Raw genomic sequence first — 16,966 nt, 5'->3', positions numbered from 1 at the left:
GGTGTTAAGTGATCTACCAAGGGAAGAGTGGAGGGGGGGAGGGGGGTATCATGTGACAGCAACACACACATGGTGAGACCTAACATAACTTTCATCATCGCTTGATGAAAACAATAATCACCACCTGACGCAAAACGACATTGGGTCGGTCTCATCACCCTGTAGATTGTAGTTACGTCATTCCTCTGGTTGAATCCTTCAGAGGTCACTTAACGCTTGGCACACAATGTCTGTACAGTCCTGGATGAAGACCTCTCGGTGGTCAAAACATCAGACCGAAGCCTTGCCTTTTGGGCAGCAGCAGGAGTTGGTGGTGCCTTCATTTCTGAAAAGCTTTGGTTCTGTTTGAATTGCACACGATTTCCCCTGTTTGCCTCCAACCTGAATGTGTGGTTTGGCTGTGAAATCTCATGCATCACTGTCAGCTCAGATGTAATGGTATTCCCTCCAGTTTTGTGCATTACATATCAGGTGTGGCCTGTAAAGCCAAAATTAACTTTGAGGATATACAGCTATGCTTGTGTTCCTTAGCTGCCTGGTATTGTTTTTAAACGACTGTACTCGTACTCCTGTTATACAGAGCCATGCAAATGTTTTAATGATTGGAGTGTTTCAGTTTTTCATTTTGAACTTCAACAAATAGCTCACTGGACTTTCCATGGCCAGTCATCGATTCATTAAATATCTTGAATGGCATTGTGTTGTTGTTGTTGTTGTTGTTGTTGTTTGGGCAAGGCATTTAATTGGTGATAATTGAATTCATCATGGATGCATATTTTTCCCAAATAAATGCATACTCAAATGCTTGATGTGCTAAAAGAGTCAACCACCACAATTTCCATTTGGATTCTTTTTTCCTGAACCATCAACTCCTGTTTAACAACATGCAGTCCGCTGTAGATCCACATTGTAACATGCAGTCCACATGCGTTGTTTATTGTCGTATGTGTGTAATTATTTTTTGCTGTTAAATCTGTTCATCTCATATGTTGAAGCTGAGTCAATGGGCCTATCACTTTTGCATTGCTGACAGGTTGGTGGTTTCTGTCTTCCACCATCTTTTCTGGTCTTGCACCCTCTGCTCTTTCCGTGCTTTGTGCCCCCCCCACCCCCCAGATTTGTGTGTGGGTGCATGCAGTGCACCATCAACCCTCTTTGGTGAAACTCCCAAAATCCAGAACCACTGCTCACCTCCACTCATTTGTTCTTTTTTTTTCCACCTGTGGAACCACCTTCCACATGCTCTTGAATCTCATTCTTCCCTCCAGGTCTTCAAGACGGCTGTTAACTACAATCTCAGATCATCCCTCATCAAAAATACCATGATCCTTTTTACCCCTGTTAAACCCACACCCCCAAGCCCACCTCTTTCCAAATTTCCAGCATGTCCTTCCTGAGAGTTTGCCTCTGTATCCATCTTGTCCAACCTGTGCATTCTTCCCTACCCCTCATTCTTCCACACATTCCTTATTTGTCCCTCATTCCTGATGTTGGTGTCTCCCCCCCCCCCTCCTCTCTTTCTGCTGTTTTATTCTGTTGTGTCCTGCTCTATTCTGTGTTCTAGCTCTTCCATGAGCCTTCACTTTTTGTACGCAAATATAAGGTGTTGGACACGTGTTCAGAAAGATCTAGTCCACCCGCCCAAATGTCTGAATCTACGCCCCACCTCCCTCCCGCCGCTCCCCCCTTTCCTGCATTCTTGGACCTCCCACGTTCTAATCTGTCCATATGTGGCCGTTTTTCTTGAAGTTACAGCCATTCGGCGTGGCCCACGAGCGCAATCGTGGGGTCAGCACATGGACTTGAGCCAGGGCAATGACACCACAATACATGTACATCTGGCACGCTCAAGGACAACAGAGTGCGCACGGTGTGTGAAATTCCCCAGCTTGCTCCACCAATCAGCATGGGCCATCAATCATCATCTGATGGCCGCGTCGGCCAATGGGTGCACTCTGTGAGTAGTCTGATATGGCCTGAGGGACTTTACTTAAGCCTGCACACTGCGGTTGCCCTCTTACCTGATTGGTTCCTGCTTTACTGTGGCTTCTGGGTTGGTTTGTGTGCCTGCGCTCTCCTCTTCGTGGTTCCTGCCTGCGGCACTGTGATTCATGCCCGGTCCTGCGTGGTTTTGTGATGCACAGTGGTTCACGGTACGGCTTGTGGCACAAGTGCTGGTGTGTGGGGAGTGCGGTTGGGGAGTCACACAGGGCGCTTCGATAACGGGCCTAAATCAAGACTCGCACTGCATACGTGACCTTCGTATGTGGAGCTGGTTTCTCTTTCTCGATGTCTCGTCACCCCTGAGTACATGCTTAAGTTATTTGACTTCACAGAAACAGATTGAAACAGTCATGGTCGTCACGGTCACCTTTCCAACTTGCAATCCCGTGAGATTTGCCGAAACCCCATGGAATTGCAACTGTCAAGTGACCATGTGACCTGAAACCAAGAGATGGTAAAATCAACCTCACATCGAGGATTGTGCTGTTCTGTCCAGGGTGGTTACAAAGTCCCATTACCCCCTATCCGAGGAGTTTGGAATCGGAGTCGATCCTTTATTCCGACCGCGACCGACTGACCTGCTCGTCTCTCCTCCTGTTGCACCCGGTATGCAGGCAAGTGGAGTGGTCTTCTCACCCGGCCCGCAACAATACATATATATTGTTAAGGATTCAGCGGTGGCGGGATTCAAACCCGAAGCGGCGCCACCCTCACCACCGCCGTCTCCGGGGTTTATTACACCGGCTGGCTCGGCACAGGCCTCGGGTCACACGTCTTCAATCGCGATACCAACGTACCCTTGGACCTTACCAGTTGGGGAAATAGACCCCGGTTTCAGACTGGTTTTGTCAGATGCCGAGCGTTTTCTGCCAGTCTGCAACCATTTTGGTTTTATATACCAATCGAACGGATCGTTCCTCGACGCGACACGAATTAATCCAAGGCGGCAACTTCTTATGAATCAGCCAGATTTATTGGGGAACATCGGGGAACACAACACAAGCAAAATATTCACGACAATGTTTTAATTAATCTATAACCCGTTCTTAACTCGGGAACTACGGGTTTCGAGGGGGTCCCTACCGAGATATACCTTAAAGAACATGCAGACAAGACATATACAGCATGCAGACTAGACAGAGTACTTGGTGATGTTTCATGGACGAGAGGAAAGTGTCAAAAGCACGAATGTCGCTCGTAACAAGAGGATATCCACGGATTCGAGCCCCCAAGCTCGAGCACGCCGCGTGCAATGATGGCGCTCACCCTCCTTTGTCACACCGTACGCGGCCTCCATGCGCTCACACCCCGCGTAAGGTTGACGGCACAAGACCACCAGATCGACGGCGGGCTCCAGCTCGTTTCTCACAAGTTCCAGCATACAAGTCCAGGCCTGGCCTGTTCACCAGGCCTCCTTTACGAAGCAGATCGCAGACAGACACAGCCGTCCCCTACACAGCAGATCACGACTCCCACCAGTCGTCTCTCATCCAGCCAAGGGCAGACAGACCTCTTGCAGTCCTTTCCCTGCCTTTCCTTCGGCCCTGGCTCTCTTCTCCAAGCCACAGAAGGCAGACCCGGCGCGCCCAGGTCCAGTTTCTCTCCCGGCAGAATCACCACTGCCTCTTCTTCGTTCGCTCGCTTCGAAGCCACTGGCTCCTCCCCTTAGTTTCACTTCCTGTTTTTGGCCACTCCCCCTCTCAGCGCTGGGCAGGGACTATTGTCTGGAGAGAGGAAGGAAGAAGAGGAAGCTCTCGATCCACCACCACTACACAAACAAATAACAGCCTGTGACACCTCCCGACACACATGTAACGTCAATTTTACCGAACAACCTGACTAAACATGCATTTAAGGGGGAATCTGGGCTAATCCTATATTTAATAACACACTAAGGGCCATTTCCGCAACAATATATATATATATATATATATATATATATATATATATATATATATATATATATATATATATAAATATATTGTTACGGAAATGGCCCTTAGTATGCTACTAAATATAGGATTAGCTCAGATCCCCCATTAAATGCATGTTTAGCCAGGCTGTTCGGTAATTGGACGTTACATGTGTGTTGGGAGGTGTAGCAGGCTGTTCATTGTTCATCCAGTGGTGGTGTGCCGAGAGGTGGTTTTCTTCTCCCTTCCCCTCTCGGAACTAGTCCCCACCCAGCGCTCTGATAGAGAGTGGCCTAGAGAAGTGAGCGCCAGGAAGGGAAGGTGGAACTGAGAGTGCCGAGGTGGGGTGATCGGCTGTACAAGGGACGGCTGTGTCTGTTTTGCGATCGGCTTTCGTGAAGAGCTTGCCAAAAGAAAGGCAAGGAAGGGACTGCAAGAGGTCTGTCTGCCATCGGCTGGAGGAGAAACTGCTAGCGTCGGTCGGCGATCTGCTGAGGGAGTAACTGAACCTGATGGTTAGTCGGCGATCTGCTGAGGGAGTAACTCGCCGTGCGTGTGGTCGGCGATCTGTAAGAGACGAACGGCCTGAACCTGAGGCTCGAGTCGGCGATCTGCCAAGGGAGTAACAGCCTGAGTGTCGAGTGAGGATTCTGCTGTATAGAAACGACTGGTGGGAGGCTGCAATCTGCTTCGAGAGGAACTGGCTGCTGTGTGAGTTGGCGATCGACTTTATGAGGAGGTCATCGACAGGTTCAACCTGCGTCTAACCACGGAGCCTCTGACTGTCTTTGCTCCAGGCACGGCTCGACACGTCTTGTGGTCCCATTGATCCGCCTGTGGAGCCCAACACCCCGATTTGGCCTAACCTGTTGAACAGGCCAGGCCCGGACTTGTATACTGGACCTTGTGAAAGCCAGCTGGAGCATACCATAGATCTTTCGTCTTGTGCCGTTGACCTTACGGGGGCTGAACGTGCTGAGGCTGCATGCGTGGGCGGTGCGACAAAAGAAGGACAACGCTGCCATTTTGCCACGCTGCATGCTCAAACCGGGTGCTCGAATCCGTTGACATCGGCTTGTTACGAGCCGCATTCGTGCCTTTGACACTTTTCTCCTCGTCCATGAGACATCACCAAGTACTCTGTGTCTTGTCTGCATGTTATCCGTGTCTTGTCTGCATGTTGTCTAGGGTTTATCTTGCTAGGGTTCCCTTCGAAACCCGTAATCCGTAGCTCCCTAGTTAAGAATGGGTTGTAGATTAATTATAACATTGTCCTGAATGCTTTGCTTGTGTTGTGTTCCCCGATGTGTCCCCAATAAATCTGGCTGAGTTATACGAGATTTGCCACCTTGAATTTATTCGTGCCGTGCCGAGGAACGATCCGCTCAATTTGGATATAAAACCCAAACGGGCTATGGACTGGCAGACTACGCTCGGTCTCTGACAAATCCAGTCTGTAGCCGGGGTCTATTTCCCCAACTGGTACGGCCCAGGTGTACGTTGGTATCGTGATCCGAGGCACTTGATCTGAGGCCTGTGCCGAGCCAGCCAGCGTTGTAACCCTGGAGACGGCGGTGCTGATAAGTGACGCCGAATCGTCAACATTTCGCTGTAAAGAGCAGGGTGCGAATCCCGCCACCGCCGAATCCTTAACACTGGTAGTCAGGTGTGAGATGTGAACCCATCCACCTCCATAACTTTGCAGGACACCGATTCACAACATCTGGTGTTGTTCGCACCTCAAACATTCGTTACGAGAGGCGCAAAGGAAAAAAAATAAAAATAAAAATAAAACGTCGCTCGCAAATTCCAAATTTGCTTTGATTTTATTTTGAGCAGATTGGGTGTAAAACCTCGAAATTATAAGAAATATGGAGTCGCAAAATGGCGGCGCGGCTCCACCTCAGCGTGACACGAAGCGGGAGAAGGTTACTATGAATAGCGTAACATAGCGTAAATTATGTGCACGTGGAATCACAACAATTGGCTGATGCGCAGGAACGAATTCGGTGGCTGGAAAAGGACTTGGCCAACACAGTCAAGGAACTACATGGAGAAATGACGGAAGTAGAGTGGTATGCCCGTAATGAGGAGTGGTTTACCCGTAGGTTTGAACATGAGAAGAGCGAACTGAACAAAAGAATAGAGGAGGAGCAAATTAGTAACTCCCGGGATAGGAAGAGCTTGGAGGAAGAATGGAAAATAAAGCTGGAAAAGGAAAAACGGGAACACGATTTGGAATTGAAACAACTGGAGAAAGAGGTAAGATCAGGCAATCAGATAAGAGAAAGCCTAGAACAGAAGATAAAAAGAGGAGAGAAATATCTGGAGCAAGAGAGGGAAGAATTGTTGGAAAAGTCAGGACAGTTGCGGAAATCGGAGTGCAGGGGAAATGAACTGGCATGTCAACTAGAAATTAGCAAGGGATACGGTAAGAGAATGGATGAAAGGAGGGAGGAAGCATGCAAAAGAGGTGCGAAGATGAACGAGGAATTGTGGGAAAAAGCTTCTGAGTTACAGAAACACCAAAACAAAGAGAGGGAATTCCAAAACGAGCTGAGGATGTTAAGAGAGGAAAGAACATGAATTTGAAATTGACCAACTAAAGGAGAGAGCAAGGTTGGAGTACGCAGAGATGGAAAAACTCCGGAAAGATAACGAACAACTAAAAAGGCTCAGAGAGGAAGAACAACTCAAATGGAAAGGAAAATGGAGCCAGGAAGTAGAACAGCACAATGATGTGGGATGTGTGACATCACCACAGGGAGGAATGTTAGTGGTGCGGGACTTGATTGACATCACTTGTCGGATGACACCACGATTAGAGCAAACCCTGGTGATGGAGACATTGCGGGAGCATACGGGGTTGTTGACAAATGAAGCACATTTTGAGCAGGTCCAGCATGTGGAGCTGACAGCCTCGGAGGAGTGTGGCGAACCGATGATGAGCAACCTGCTGGAGAGAAGCAACTGAGACCGAGGTGACTGGAACGAAGCAGGTATGTGGGCACATGCATACATGGTGCGGACGATGAGCTTAAGGTAGGAATTGAATTTTATGTTAATGAAGAGACTCTGTCCGATGGGGTGCACGTATGCGTGACCCCTGAATGTGTGTGTGGAGTTCCTGTGAATGAATGCTGTGAGCCCATACTCGAGACTACAGCACCGGTGTGTGCTGCCAAGGCCGAAACGTGTGTGGGTACTCACGTGGCGGTCGAGGATGTAACCCTGGAATGCGAGGCAGTTAGTCAGTACGCAGGCAAGTTTGAATAGGTGGAAGGTCAACACATAACCTTGGAATGTCAGAGTTATGTGGAAGGTCAACACATAACTCAACTACACGAGCCAATTCGCCTCAGCACAAACACGAGAATCGCGCTGTCTTCTTCATGCATTGAAGGAAAGCCATTTCGTCATGCCGAGAGGAGAGCAAAGCCAGATCCTCCATCCTAGCCACGTTCCTCTCATGACTACAACTGCGTCCCTTATACCGAACTTGTGTATTCGCTCCCGATCTCTCCTCAACGAACAACCGTCCATCTCCGGGGTGTGGCTATCTGGCATGAAACCCGCGAAGGCGGGGCCTCTGCCTGCTCAGCATGCCTGGCTTGCTTGTGGTTATGGTTGTTGTTGGTATAAAAATGCAACTCCTTCATGGTTGGCTTGTAAATGCAAAAATGTAGGAATACGTCACAGGGGCCAATCACATACTGGTGAGAAATTTTCCTTAATCCCTATGTAATTAACACCGTACCACCCCTGTGTGGTGACAAGTAACACTTAAGCTCCCAGTCTCCCTACTTAATTACATCGAGCTGTCTCCTACACGTCCACGGAACCAACAACTATTCAACTGTAACAATATATAGCACAATATCTCAAAAGATTGTGGATGGAATTGGACGAAACTTGGTGGACAGGTTGAGTGTGTGACGGGGACTAATTGATTTGATTTTGGTGAAGATCGGAATCCGGATCTGGATTTGACAATTTTTTAAGTGATTCTTCACCATCGAGAGATGGAGCCAAAAACTATGTACAGCACGATGTCTCAAAAGGTTATGGATGGATTCCGCAGAAACTTTGTGGACCGGTTGGGTGTATGAAAATGGACCAATTGATTCAATTTTGGTGGAGATTTGAATCTGGATACGAGAATTTTAAAAAAGTGATTCTTCACCATTGAGATGAAGCCAAAAACTATGTAAAGCATGATGTAGTATCTCTAAAAGTTGTGGACGACTTGTGACAAAACTTGGTGGATGAGTTGGTTTGGTGACGAGAACAAGCTGATTCGATTTTGGTTCAGATCCGGCCTATCAGTGGTATGCAAAATGTAAACTGTTCAGCCTGGCCGAGGTACGCGCTCTACCGAGTGCCGTTCCGTTTCGCCAAGTGTCGCTCTATGAGTGATTTTTTTTCATTACTTGTTCTGTCTGTCTGTTTGTCCGTCTTTTTTTTTTTTTTAATGTTTCATAACGTAAACTTCACCACATGGAAGAGTTCATCATAAGCAAGAAGCCGATTGTTTTTGAGGTCAAAAGGTCAACAATTCTTTCAAATATCTAAAATCCTCAATCTCATTGAATTGGCATTTGAAGAAGAGTTGTGTATATTGGTCAACAGAAAAAAAAATTAAAGACGTCATCGGTCATGTGGTTTGGCGACATATCTATCTATAATTCCAGCAATCTCTGTGTGTCTGTCTGCGACCGCTGTTTCTCGACAACCACTGGTCCGATCTAATTGAAACTTGCCAGGTGCATTTCTGGGGACCTGAGGATGTGCCTTTTCAAGGTTTGATATTAATCGGACAAGTGGTTCCCAAGTTATGGCCATTTATTTACCAAACCAATGACAGGATACGTTGCTATGACATCACAATTGACGTCACAATTCTTCTTCTTTGTTTGATATGACGTCACAATTGACGCTGGGGACCTGAGTATGTGCCTTTTCAAGGTTTGATATCATTCTACTTCATCCGTTTCAGCTGTTTCCCAAGTGTTTCCCAAGTTATGGCCATTTGTTTACCAAACCAATGACAGGACACGGTGCTATGACGTCACAATTGACGTTACAATTTTTCTTCTTCGTTTGATATGATGTCACGACGTTTGATACGACGTCACGCACGTACGGGCACGCACTACTTTATTTTGATAATATTTTTAAAAATCTTCTCTGAAACGGCTTTCCAGATCGAGGCGAAACTTTACAGGTATGACCACCTGTCCACGTGGAACAAAACGTTAAAACCTATGACATCATTGGTCTCACGGTTTGGCCGCCATATTAGATTTAACTTGAAGCCTATTAAAAAAAAAACCTTCTTCAGAACAGATGGACAGATCGTTGGGGAAACTTCACCCACACGTGTCCCCAAGCCTTTGGAATACCACGATATTCACGAATAATTGATGTCACATGGTCTGGCAGCCATATTGGATTGAACAAAAATATTTTTTAAAGCCTTTTTCTTGAACCGCTTCATCAATCAACGTGAAACTTCACATTTACGATCGAGTGGTGATGGGGAATACATGTTTTAAATTTCAACCTGATCAGATACATGGTCTGGCAGCCCAAATTATTTATTTTAAAATTGATCTGATTTTATTTATTTATTTTGAAAAGGGTTCACTTGGCTCTCGGAGGAGGAGGAGGAGAATGAGGAGCAGCTGAAATGTGAATCCCATCCAGGTTCCTCCTGATCACTTCATCTTGGATTTGTTCTTGTTTTGGTTCCTTCTGATTCCTCCAATGGAACAATGAACCGATTTGATCTTCCACTTGATTCGAGTTGAAATTACTTTAACCCCATTTGTCAGGTGTCCAATCGAAGCGGGACGTCTTGGTACCCGGTCATCACTGCCAGTCAGTTATAAAGTGGAAGTTCTCGTTATGTCTCATTAATTAAGTAGCACACCAGAACGCACAATCACCACAAAAAAACAAGTCCTGGTGAGGGTCTGCAATCTTTGATTGCACTTTCTTGTTTATTTTAGCAACATTTCTGGTCCTTATCAGGTGACATGAACATCGAATCCCACAAAGTCCTGTACGCGGTGTGCTGTACGTGCTGCGATTCACACTATTTTTGGAGTCGTTGGTTCGTTTCTCAATTTACCTTTCTCGAGCCTTGTGTGACACCATCTAAGTTGAGCGTTTTGAGTGTCCGCTCAGCAAACTTACAGCTGTTCCTGTGACTCCGACGAAGGCTCAACACCTGAAACGTCAGCTTCGCCTTGCTTCCCACAGCAATCATACCTTGGTTGACGTCAAACTGACGTCATATGTTGTTTTACCTGTCTTTCGACACAGACAGGCCTGGTGTTGGCTTCACGGGAAAGAGGGCTGGCTAGAGATCGTGGGGGTCTTGAGTTTAAGCCCCCCCCTCCCCCGTTGTGTGGTTAAATAACACCAGGTGGGTTGATTCAGCCCGTCATCCTTCCGAAGTGGACAACATGAGACCTGCGTGGGATTGGTGACCCCCTGACTCTGGGTGCCCCATATGTCTGGAATTCCTCGAAAAGGATAAAACTAAGTTTTTTCTTGGGGAGATCCCCGATTTGAACTTAGGGGAAGTCCTGATCCTTGCCACTCCCTCTCCCCCCCCCCACCATTGCAATGAATTTCCTTTGGGGGAATCCCAATGCCCAAAGGATCCACTCGGTGGGAGAACCAACCGTATGGGGGCTACATGTGCTTTGTCCCCCTGTTCTCCCCCCCCCCCCCACCAAGAAAGATTCTCCTGGATTGGATTCCTCTCTGATCGGTCTTATGTGACGTCACGACACAATACGCAAGGGAATCCTCTTCCTCATTCCCGGACGAGGAGTGTGTTATCTCGTGAAATGTATCATTAATTACCCGGAAAGGACATGGGCAGCACCCAGGGGTGGGCTATTAATAGACATGGAAGGAGCATGGGAGCCCACGATGAGATGTATTCCACACGGACAGCGAGTCAAAGGGCCATATATTTATTACGTACGCATATATGGCGATTTTTAAAAAAATTCATTTTCCATTCCCGCCTTCCTTTAATTCATATCTTCCTCCCAAACTTTCCCCAAAACTCCTTTTTTTCAGCACCTCTCATTCTCCCTTTTCTTCGTGTTGTCGAATTTTCCTAATTTATCCCTGTCAGGCTCGTGCGTACGTGTAAAATGTCTGCACTGCGACATGGGTGTTGGTCCGACCTTTGATCGTTGTTAAATCACAAATTAAATAAAATATAAAAAAAGAAACACAAAACGGAGGAAGCAGCCGAGCTGAAAAAATATACCGCAATACACCTTAAACATGTTTTGTTCTCGTTTGGAGAACCTGTTCTTGTTTGCCGCTTTGATTTGTGTCGGGAGCGACGCTGTGCCTCCTCCGACCCAGTGCCCCCTCGCAGGTCAAAGCAGGAATTAGTAATTTGTTCAGGATGCCGGCGATAACTCGCCGACTCTTCAACACACCGCGTGATCTCAATGAGCCGGGTGATGGTCCCTTCCTTTGTAATGCGACGACGTTGTGCCTGCAAAATAGACACGAATGCGGAGACAAAACGAGGAAGACGACGACGAGGAGGAGGATGAGGAGGATGGCGGTGGTGATGAGGTAAAAGACGAGGAAGATAAAGATTTTAACGCCTCTCCGAAGGAAGGTGAAGGTGAAGGTGAAGATCACCCAGGATTGCTCCACCCGAGCACGCTTTGTGTAACTCGGGTCGCGTGACGTCGATAAACCAAGAGGGCGTCGTGAAAACTCGGAACGCTCAACAATCGTCATGTTCGGGAAGTCCCGTTGTGGTGGAGCGGGACGTGTGGACGGACGTCGGTAAGTGACGTCACGGCATTTTCCTGGTCACGTGAGGCCCCTCTGGCCGTCGTCGGCGTGGTCTTGAGAAGCGTCGTCCTTCGGGCCTGCCTGGGCTTTCCCTTCCTCGACCGTGAACCCAAAGGCCCTCGCGTTGAGACCGACGCACCTTGTTCGTGCCGAACACCGCGACCGGTAGGGAGCGCTGTGACCCGAACGGTCGGTGTGGACCGTGGAACCGCCTGGTGATCGTGGTCCCTCCTTCCTGTTCACGTCACCTTCCTCGTGTACCCTCTAATTCCTCTTTCGCCGATGTCGGCACATTTACATTGAACGGTCCTCTGCTCTCCTCGACCTTCCTGTTCCCCTGTTTCAGGTCACCGAACGTGCGCGGCCACCGACCTGTTCACCATGGAGGATTTCAACATCATCCTGGGAACCGATTCGTACAAGGTAAATCTGGGTACGGATTCATTGTGCGTGTGAGAGTTCGTCGCTTGAGACGCACGAACCTTGTGTCATTGTGGTTGGTGCTCCGGTAAAGAACGGCTGTGGAAAAGGGATCGCACGACAAGGGAAGTCCAAGAGGATAGAAGGTCCTGAGAATGAGGAAGGACGCTCCAGGTAAATGAATGGAAGGGTGCTCCCGCCTGAATGAGGAGACAGGGGTGCTCTCGCCTGAACGAGGGGAGAGGGGTGCTCTCGCCTGAACGAGGGGAGAGGGGTGCTCTCGCCTGAACGAGGGGAGAGGGGTGCTCTCGCTTGAACGAGGGGAGAGGGGTGCTCTCGCCTGAACGAGGGGAGAGGGGTGCTCTCGCCTGAACGAGGGGAGAGGGGTGCTCTCGCCTGAACGAGGGGAGAGGGGTGCTCTCGCCTGAACGAGGGGAGAGGGGTGCTCTCGCCTGCACGAAGGGAGGGGTGCTCTCGCCTGAACGAGGGGAGAGGGGTGCTCTCGCCTGAACGAGGGGAGAGGGGTGCTCTCGCCTGAACGAGGGGAGAGGGGTGCTCTCGCCTGAACGAGGGGAGAGGGGTGCTCTCGCCTGAACGAGGGGAGAGGGGTGCTCTCGCCTGAACGAGGGGAGAGGGGTGCTCCAAGGGAGAGGGGTGCTCCGGGTAAATTGTGAGAGGGGGAGAGAGATGCCCTGGGTAAAATTGATAAAGAGAGAGGTGCCCCTGGTGTGTGAGGATGTGTCATGGTGAGAGTTGAATTTGGCAGGTGAGGTGAGGATGTGTCATACTGTGAGGGGTCAAGGTCTTTGAGGGTGTGTTATGTCATGAGGGGTGAGGGTGTGAAATTTACTGAGCGAGGTGAAGGTGTGTGAGGGTTTGTATGTAATACCAAGGGGTAAAGGTGGTGAGGGTTTGTAATACCGAGGGGTGTGGGTGGTGAGGATTTTTAATACCGAAGGGTGGAGGTGTGTGAGGGTTTGTATGTAATACCAAGGGGTAAAGGTGGTGAGGGTTTGTAATACCGAGGGGTGTGGGTGGTGAGGATTTTTAATACCGAAGCGTGGAGGTGGTGAGGGTTTGTATGTAATACCAAGGAACAATGGTGGTAAGGGTTTATAACACCAAGGGGTAAAGATGGTGAGGGTTTGTAATACCGAAGGGTGAAGGTGGTGAGAGTTTGTAATACCAAGGGATAAAGATGGTGAGGGTTTGTAATACCAAGGGGTAAAGGTGAGGGTTTTTAATACCGAGGGGTAAAGGTGGTGAGGGTTTGTAATACCGTGGGGTAAAGGTGGTGAGGGTTTTTAATACCGAAGGGTGAAGGTGGTGGGGGTTTGTAATACCAAGGGGTAAAGGTGGTGAGGGTTTGTAATACCGAAGGGTGTAGGTGGTGAGGATTTGCAATACCAAGGGGTAAAGATGGGAGGGTTTGTAATACCGAGGGGTGAAGGTGGTAAGGGTTTGTAATACCGAGGGGTAAAGATGGGAGGGTTTGTAATACCGAGGGGTGAAGGTGGTGAGGGTTTGTAATACCAAAGGGTAAAGATGGTGAGGGTTTGTCATACTGAGGTGTGTGTGTGTGTGTGTGTGTGTGTGTGTGTGTGTGTGTGTGTGTGTGTGTGTGTGTGTGTGTGTGTGTGTGTGTGTGTGTGTGTGTGTGTGTGTGTGTGTTGATGTGTGGTTTGTTTGAATTAAATGCCTATTATTTATTGGAGGTTTTATTGTGTTTGAACACTGAGGTCCACAGGAGCCATGATTTGAAGGATGGGTGTAAGGCCCCATCGTTGAATCCTGTGGATGTGATATCTTTGTCTGTTTGTACTTCCTTCGGGTGCATTGTCTTTTGTCAATGTTTGTGATATCCAAGGGGACAAGGATTTGTGATATCCTTTCTATCCCCCCCACCCCCCCCCCCCCGCCCACAGGTTTTTAATCTGTTGTTTTAGTTTATCATGTAAATATTTGTCGTCACGATAAGAGGGAATGATTTTTGTCAAGTTTAAGGTTTTGAGCTATTGGTGTTTTGCACGCACACTGTTACCACTCGGACACAAAGTTGTGACGTCATTTAACATTTAAAAATGCTGATTTTTGGCCTCGTCGGAGAGGCAATGCAAGTATTTTGTGTACATTTTCACCCAAGTCCATCCTACCTTTAATCATAGTCACTTCCCTTCTTCTTGTTCTTCTTCTTTTTTTTTTTCTTCTTCAACGGACACATTCCCACATTCCCAGATTCTTGTGGGGGGGGGGGGGGGAGTTTTTGGCCCAAGTCTTTTATGAACTGACTTTCCAGGCCTGACGTTTGACCAATTATGGCAGAAATTTTCAAGTTTGGCCGTGGTCCCGGCAATAGCTTGCCTACTCTTCGCGAAGCACACCGTGTGATCTTTAACGCACACCAACTAATGCTGGCAGACGGGTCCCCCATTTAACGTACATCCAAGGGACGGTACGCACATTGATGAATCGCCCTGCCTGCAAAACACCAGGATGACAGTTTCTCGCTGGGTCGAGATTCAAACCCGGGCTAGACAGCTTTGAGGTGATTGTGCGTACTCTTCGGCCGTCAGTGCAGTCACCTGCCGAATATGAGCAAACGTTTACCGACGCCAGTAGCGTATCGAGGAAAAATGCCGCTCGGGGGCGAGATGTCAAATGACATCGTTGGTGACAACCATTGGTCAGCAAACTGAGGATGGGGCCATTTGTACAGTTCAACCCCTCCCTGCGCTTGCGCTTTCACACGCCACAGGAAAATTGTCCTCAGAAGTGTCGATCGTGATAGATGATGGATGCAACAAAACAAATTTGCCTCCCATCACAAAAGTGCCACTCAGGGCGGTTGTCTCGTTCGCCCCCTCCCCTCCCCCCCTCCCCTCGCTGCGACAGTGACCGATGCCACTTAACGTGGACAGAGGTTGCGCTTTCACCCCTGTTTGTCTGTTTGTGAGCAGGATGTCTCAAAAAGTTGCGGGTGGATTTGGACGAAACTTGGTGGACAAGTTTGGTATGTGACAAGGAAGAATTTTTTTTTTATATTTTGGTGAAGATCCGGATCTGGATACAAGAATTTTAAAAGGGGATCTTCACAATTGAGAGAAAAGGCCATGTACGATATAGTACTGTATAGCTCGATATTTCAAAAATGTATTGGGCAGATATGTTCTCGTGGATCAGACATTACGTGGCGGAGGTTTGCGCTCTCCACTGAGTGCCCTTCTAGTTTGAGGCATGCATACTGCACCTATCATAGATCTATCCAAATTCGTACAGGGCACAAAGTGAAAAACACATATACATTGGAGTGAGAGGTGGCTGTGATGAAACGAGACGTAGATCGAGTGAGGGAAGACGGGGCAGATGTGAAAGACATGGAGGAATGTAATGTCGAGTCATCAGCACACGAGTGCATTTGGTTATTTGTGGAAGAAAGAAGGTCATTGAGAAAAAGAAGGAAGAGTGTTGGAGACAGAACGGAACCCTGACGAACACCGCTGTTGATAGGGAAGGGGGGGAGGCGTTGAACCATAAACAATTCCGGAGATAGAGCGGTCGGAGAGAAAGCTCGATATAAGAGAGCAGAGTGAAGGAGGGAAGCTTGGATATCAGACCCCGACGCCAAACTCTGTCAAAGGCTTTTGAGATATCAAGGCCTACAACAAAGGATTCCCCAAAGTCTCTCAAAGAAGAGGCCCCGCCATTCGTAATGTAAGAAAGGACATCACCTGTAGATCTTGCCTTGCGAAAGCCATATTGGTGGTCAGATAGACTGTGAGATTCAAGATGCTTGAGTAAATGGGAAGTGAGAAGACATTCAAAGACTTTGGAAACAGCAGAAGTCAGAGCAATAGGACGGTCGTTAGAAGGGTTTGAACGATCACCCTTCTTTAAAATAGGCTGTGCTAAGGCATGTTTCCAGGAAAGAGGAAATGTTTGAGTTTTTAAACAAACGAGCAAGCACGGGTGCAAGTTCTGAAGCACATTCCTTCAAGACTTGGAGAGGAATGCCATCTTGCCCGTCGGCCTTGCTTATGTCCAGAGAGGAGTATTTTTTTGACTGCACGAAAATAGATTATTATATAGGGAGGGACATTGGATTGGTGAGGGAAGCATCAGTGGGAGATGGAATGTTAGAGTCATCCAGTGTGGAGTTAAAGGAGAAAAGAGAACCAAAAAGAGTTGCTTTATCGGTCGGAGAGACGGCGATAGTATCATCGGAACGGAAAAGCGAAGGGAAGGTAGAGCGGCAGAAGTTGTTGGAGATACTTTTATCTAAGGACCAGAAAGATGTATTAGTGGAAGAAGATGAGAGGTTGTCACATTTGTTTTGAATAAAGGAATGCTTCGCCTCACGAATAACATGTTTTCAGTGATTTCTGGTGGATATGAAAGCGGAATGTGAGTCAGAGGAAGAACAGTTTTTTTCCTTGTCCGATATGCGGCATCCCTTGCACGAATGGCCGCAGAGCAGGAATTATTGAACCAAGAATTGGAAACAGAGATAGACTTGAAAGAGAAGGGGATATAAGCCAACATTCTTGCAACAATAACCTCAGCTATACGTTCAGCAGAGACAGAGGCATCGTCCGAGGAGAGGCAGTAGTCTTTCCAGGGAAAAACATAGAAGAAGTTTCGTAAACCAGTCCAGTCAACATTATTGAAATGCCAACACTGGCGTTTCATCGGAGCAGTCAAAGAAGCGGTGGTGGTAAGTAAAGTGATGATCACAAGATTGTGGTCAGAAGAACCAATTGGAGGTGAAATTGTGTAGTTGTTATGCAACG

The 16,966-nt window shown here is 47.9% G+C and overlaps 1 protein-coding gene across 2 annotated transcripts in view; it reads left to right on the top strand.

Moving 5' to 3' along the window:
- Positions 1-11,414: 11,414 nt before the first annotated feature.
- NAMPT (nicotinamide phosphoribosyltransferase) overlaps positions 11,415-16,966 on the top strand; it is an 86,754-nt gene continuing 81,202 nt past the window's right edge. The window contains exons 1-2 of one of the 2 annotated variants that reach the window (XM_085871483.1): positions 11,415-11,924; positions 12,106-12,182. In XM_085871483.1, the coding sequence (XP_085727609.1) occupies positions 12,141-12,182 (42 nt within the window). In that variant the 5' untranslated portion in view covers positions 11,415-11,924; positions 12,106-12,140. Of the gene's footprint in view, positions 11,925-11,967; positions 12,183-16,966 lie in introns of those variants that run through there. The other variant, XM_085871484.1, reaches the window with a different exon arrangement.

The sequence above is a fragment of the Eptatretus burgeri genome, chromosome 2 (genome assembly GCF_056783735.1).
Source record: "Eptatretus burgeri isolate ZD-2024b chromosome 2, Ebu_testis_v1, whole genome shotgun sequence".
Taxonomy (NCBI): domain Eukaryota; kingdom Metazoa; phylum Chordata; class Myxini; order Myxiniformes; family Myxinidae; genus Eptatretus; species Eptatretus burgeri.
This window is presented reverse-complemented; position numbering and strand designations above follow the sequence as displayed.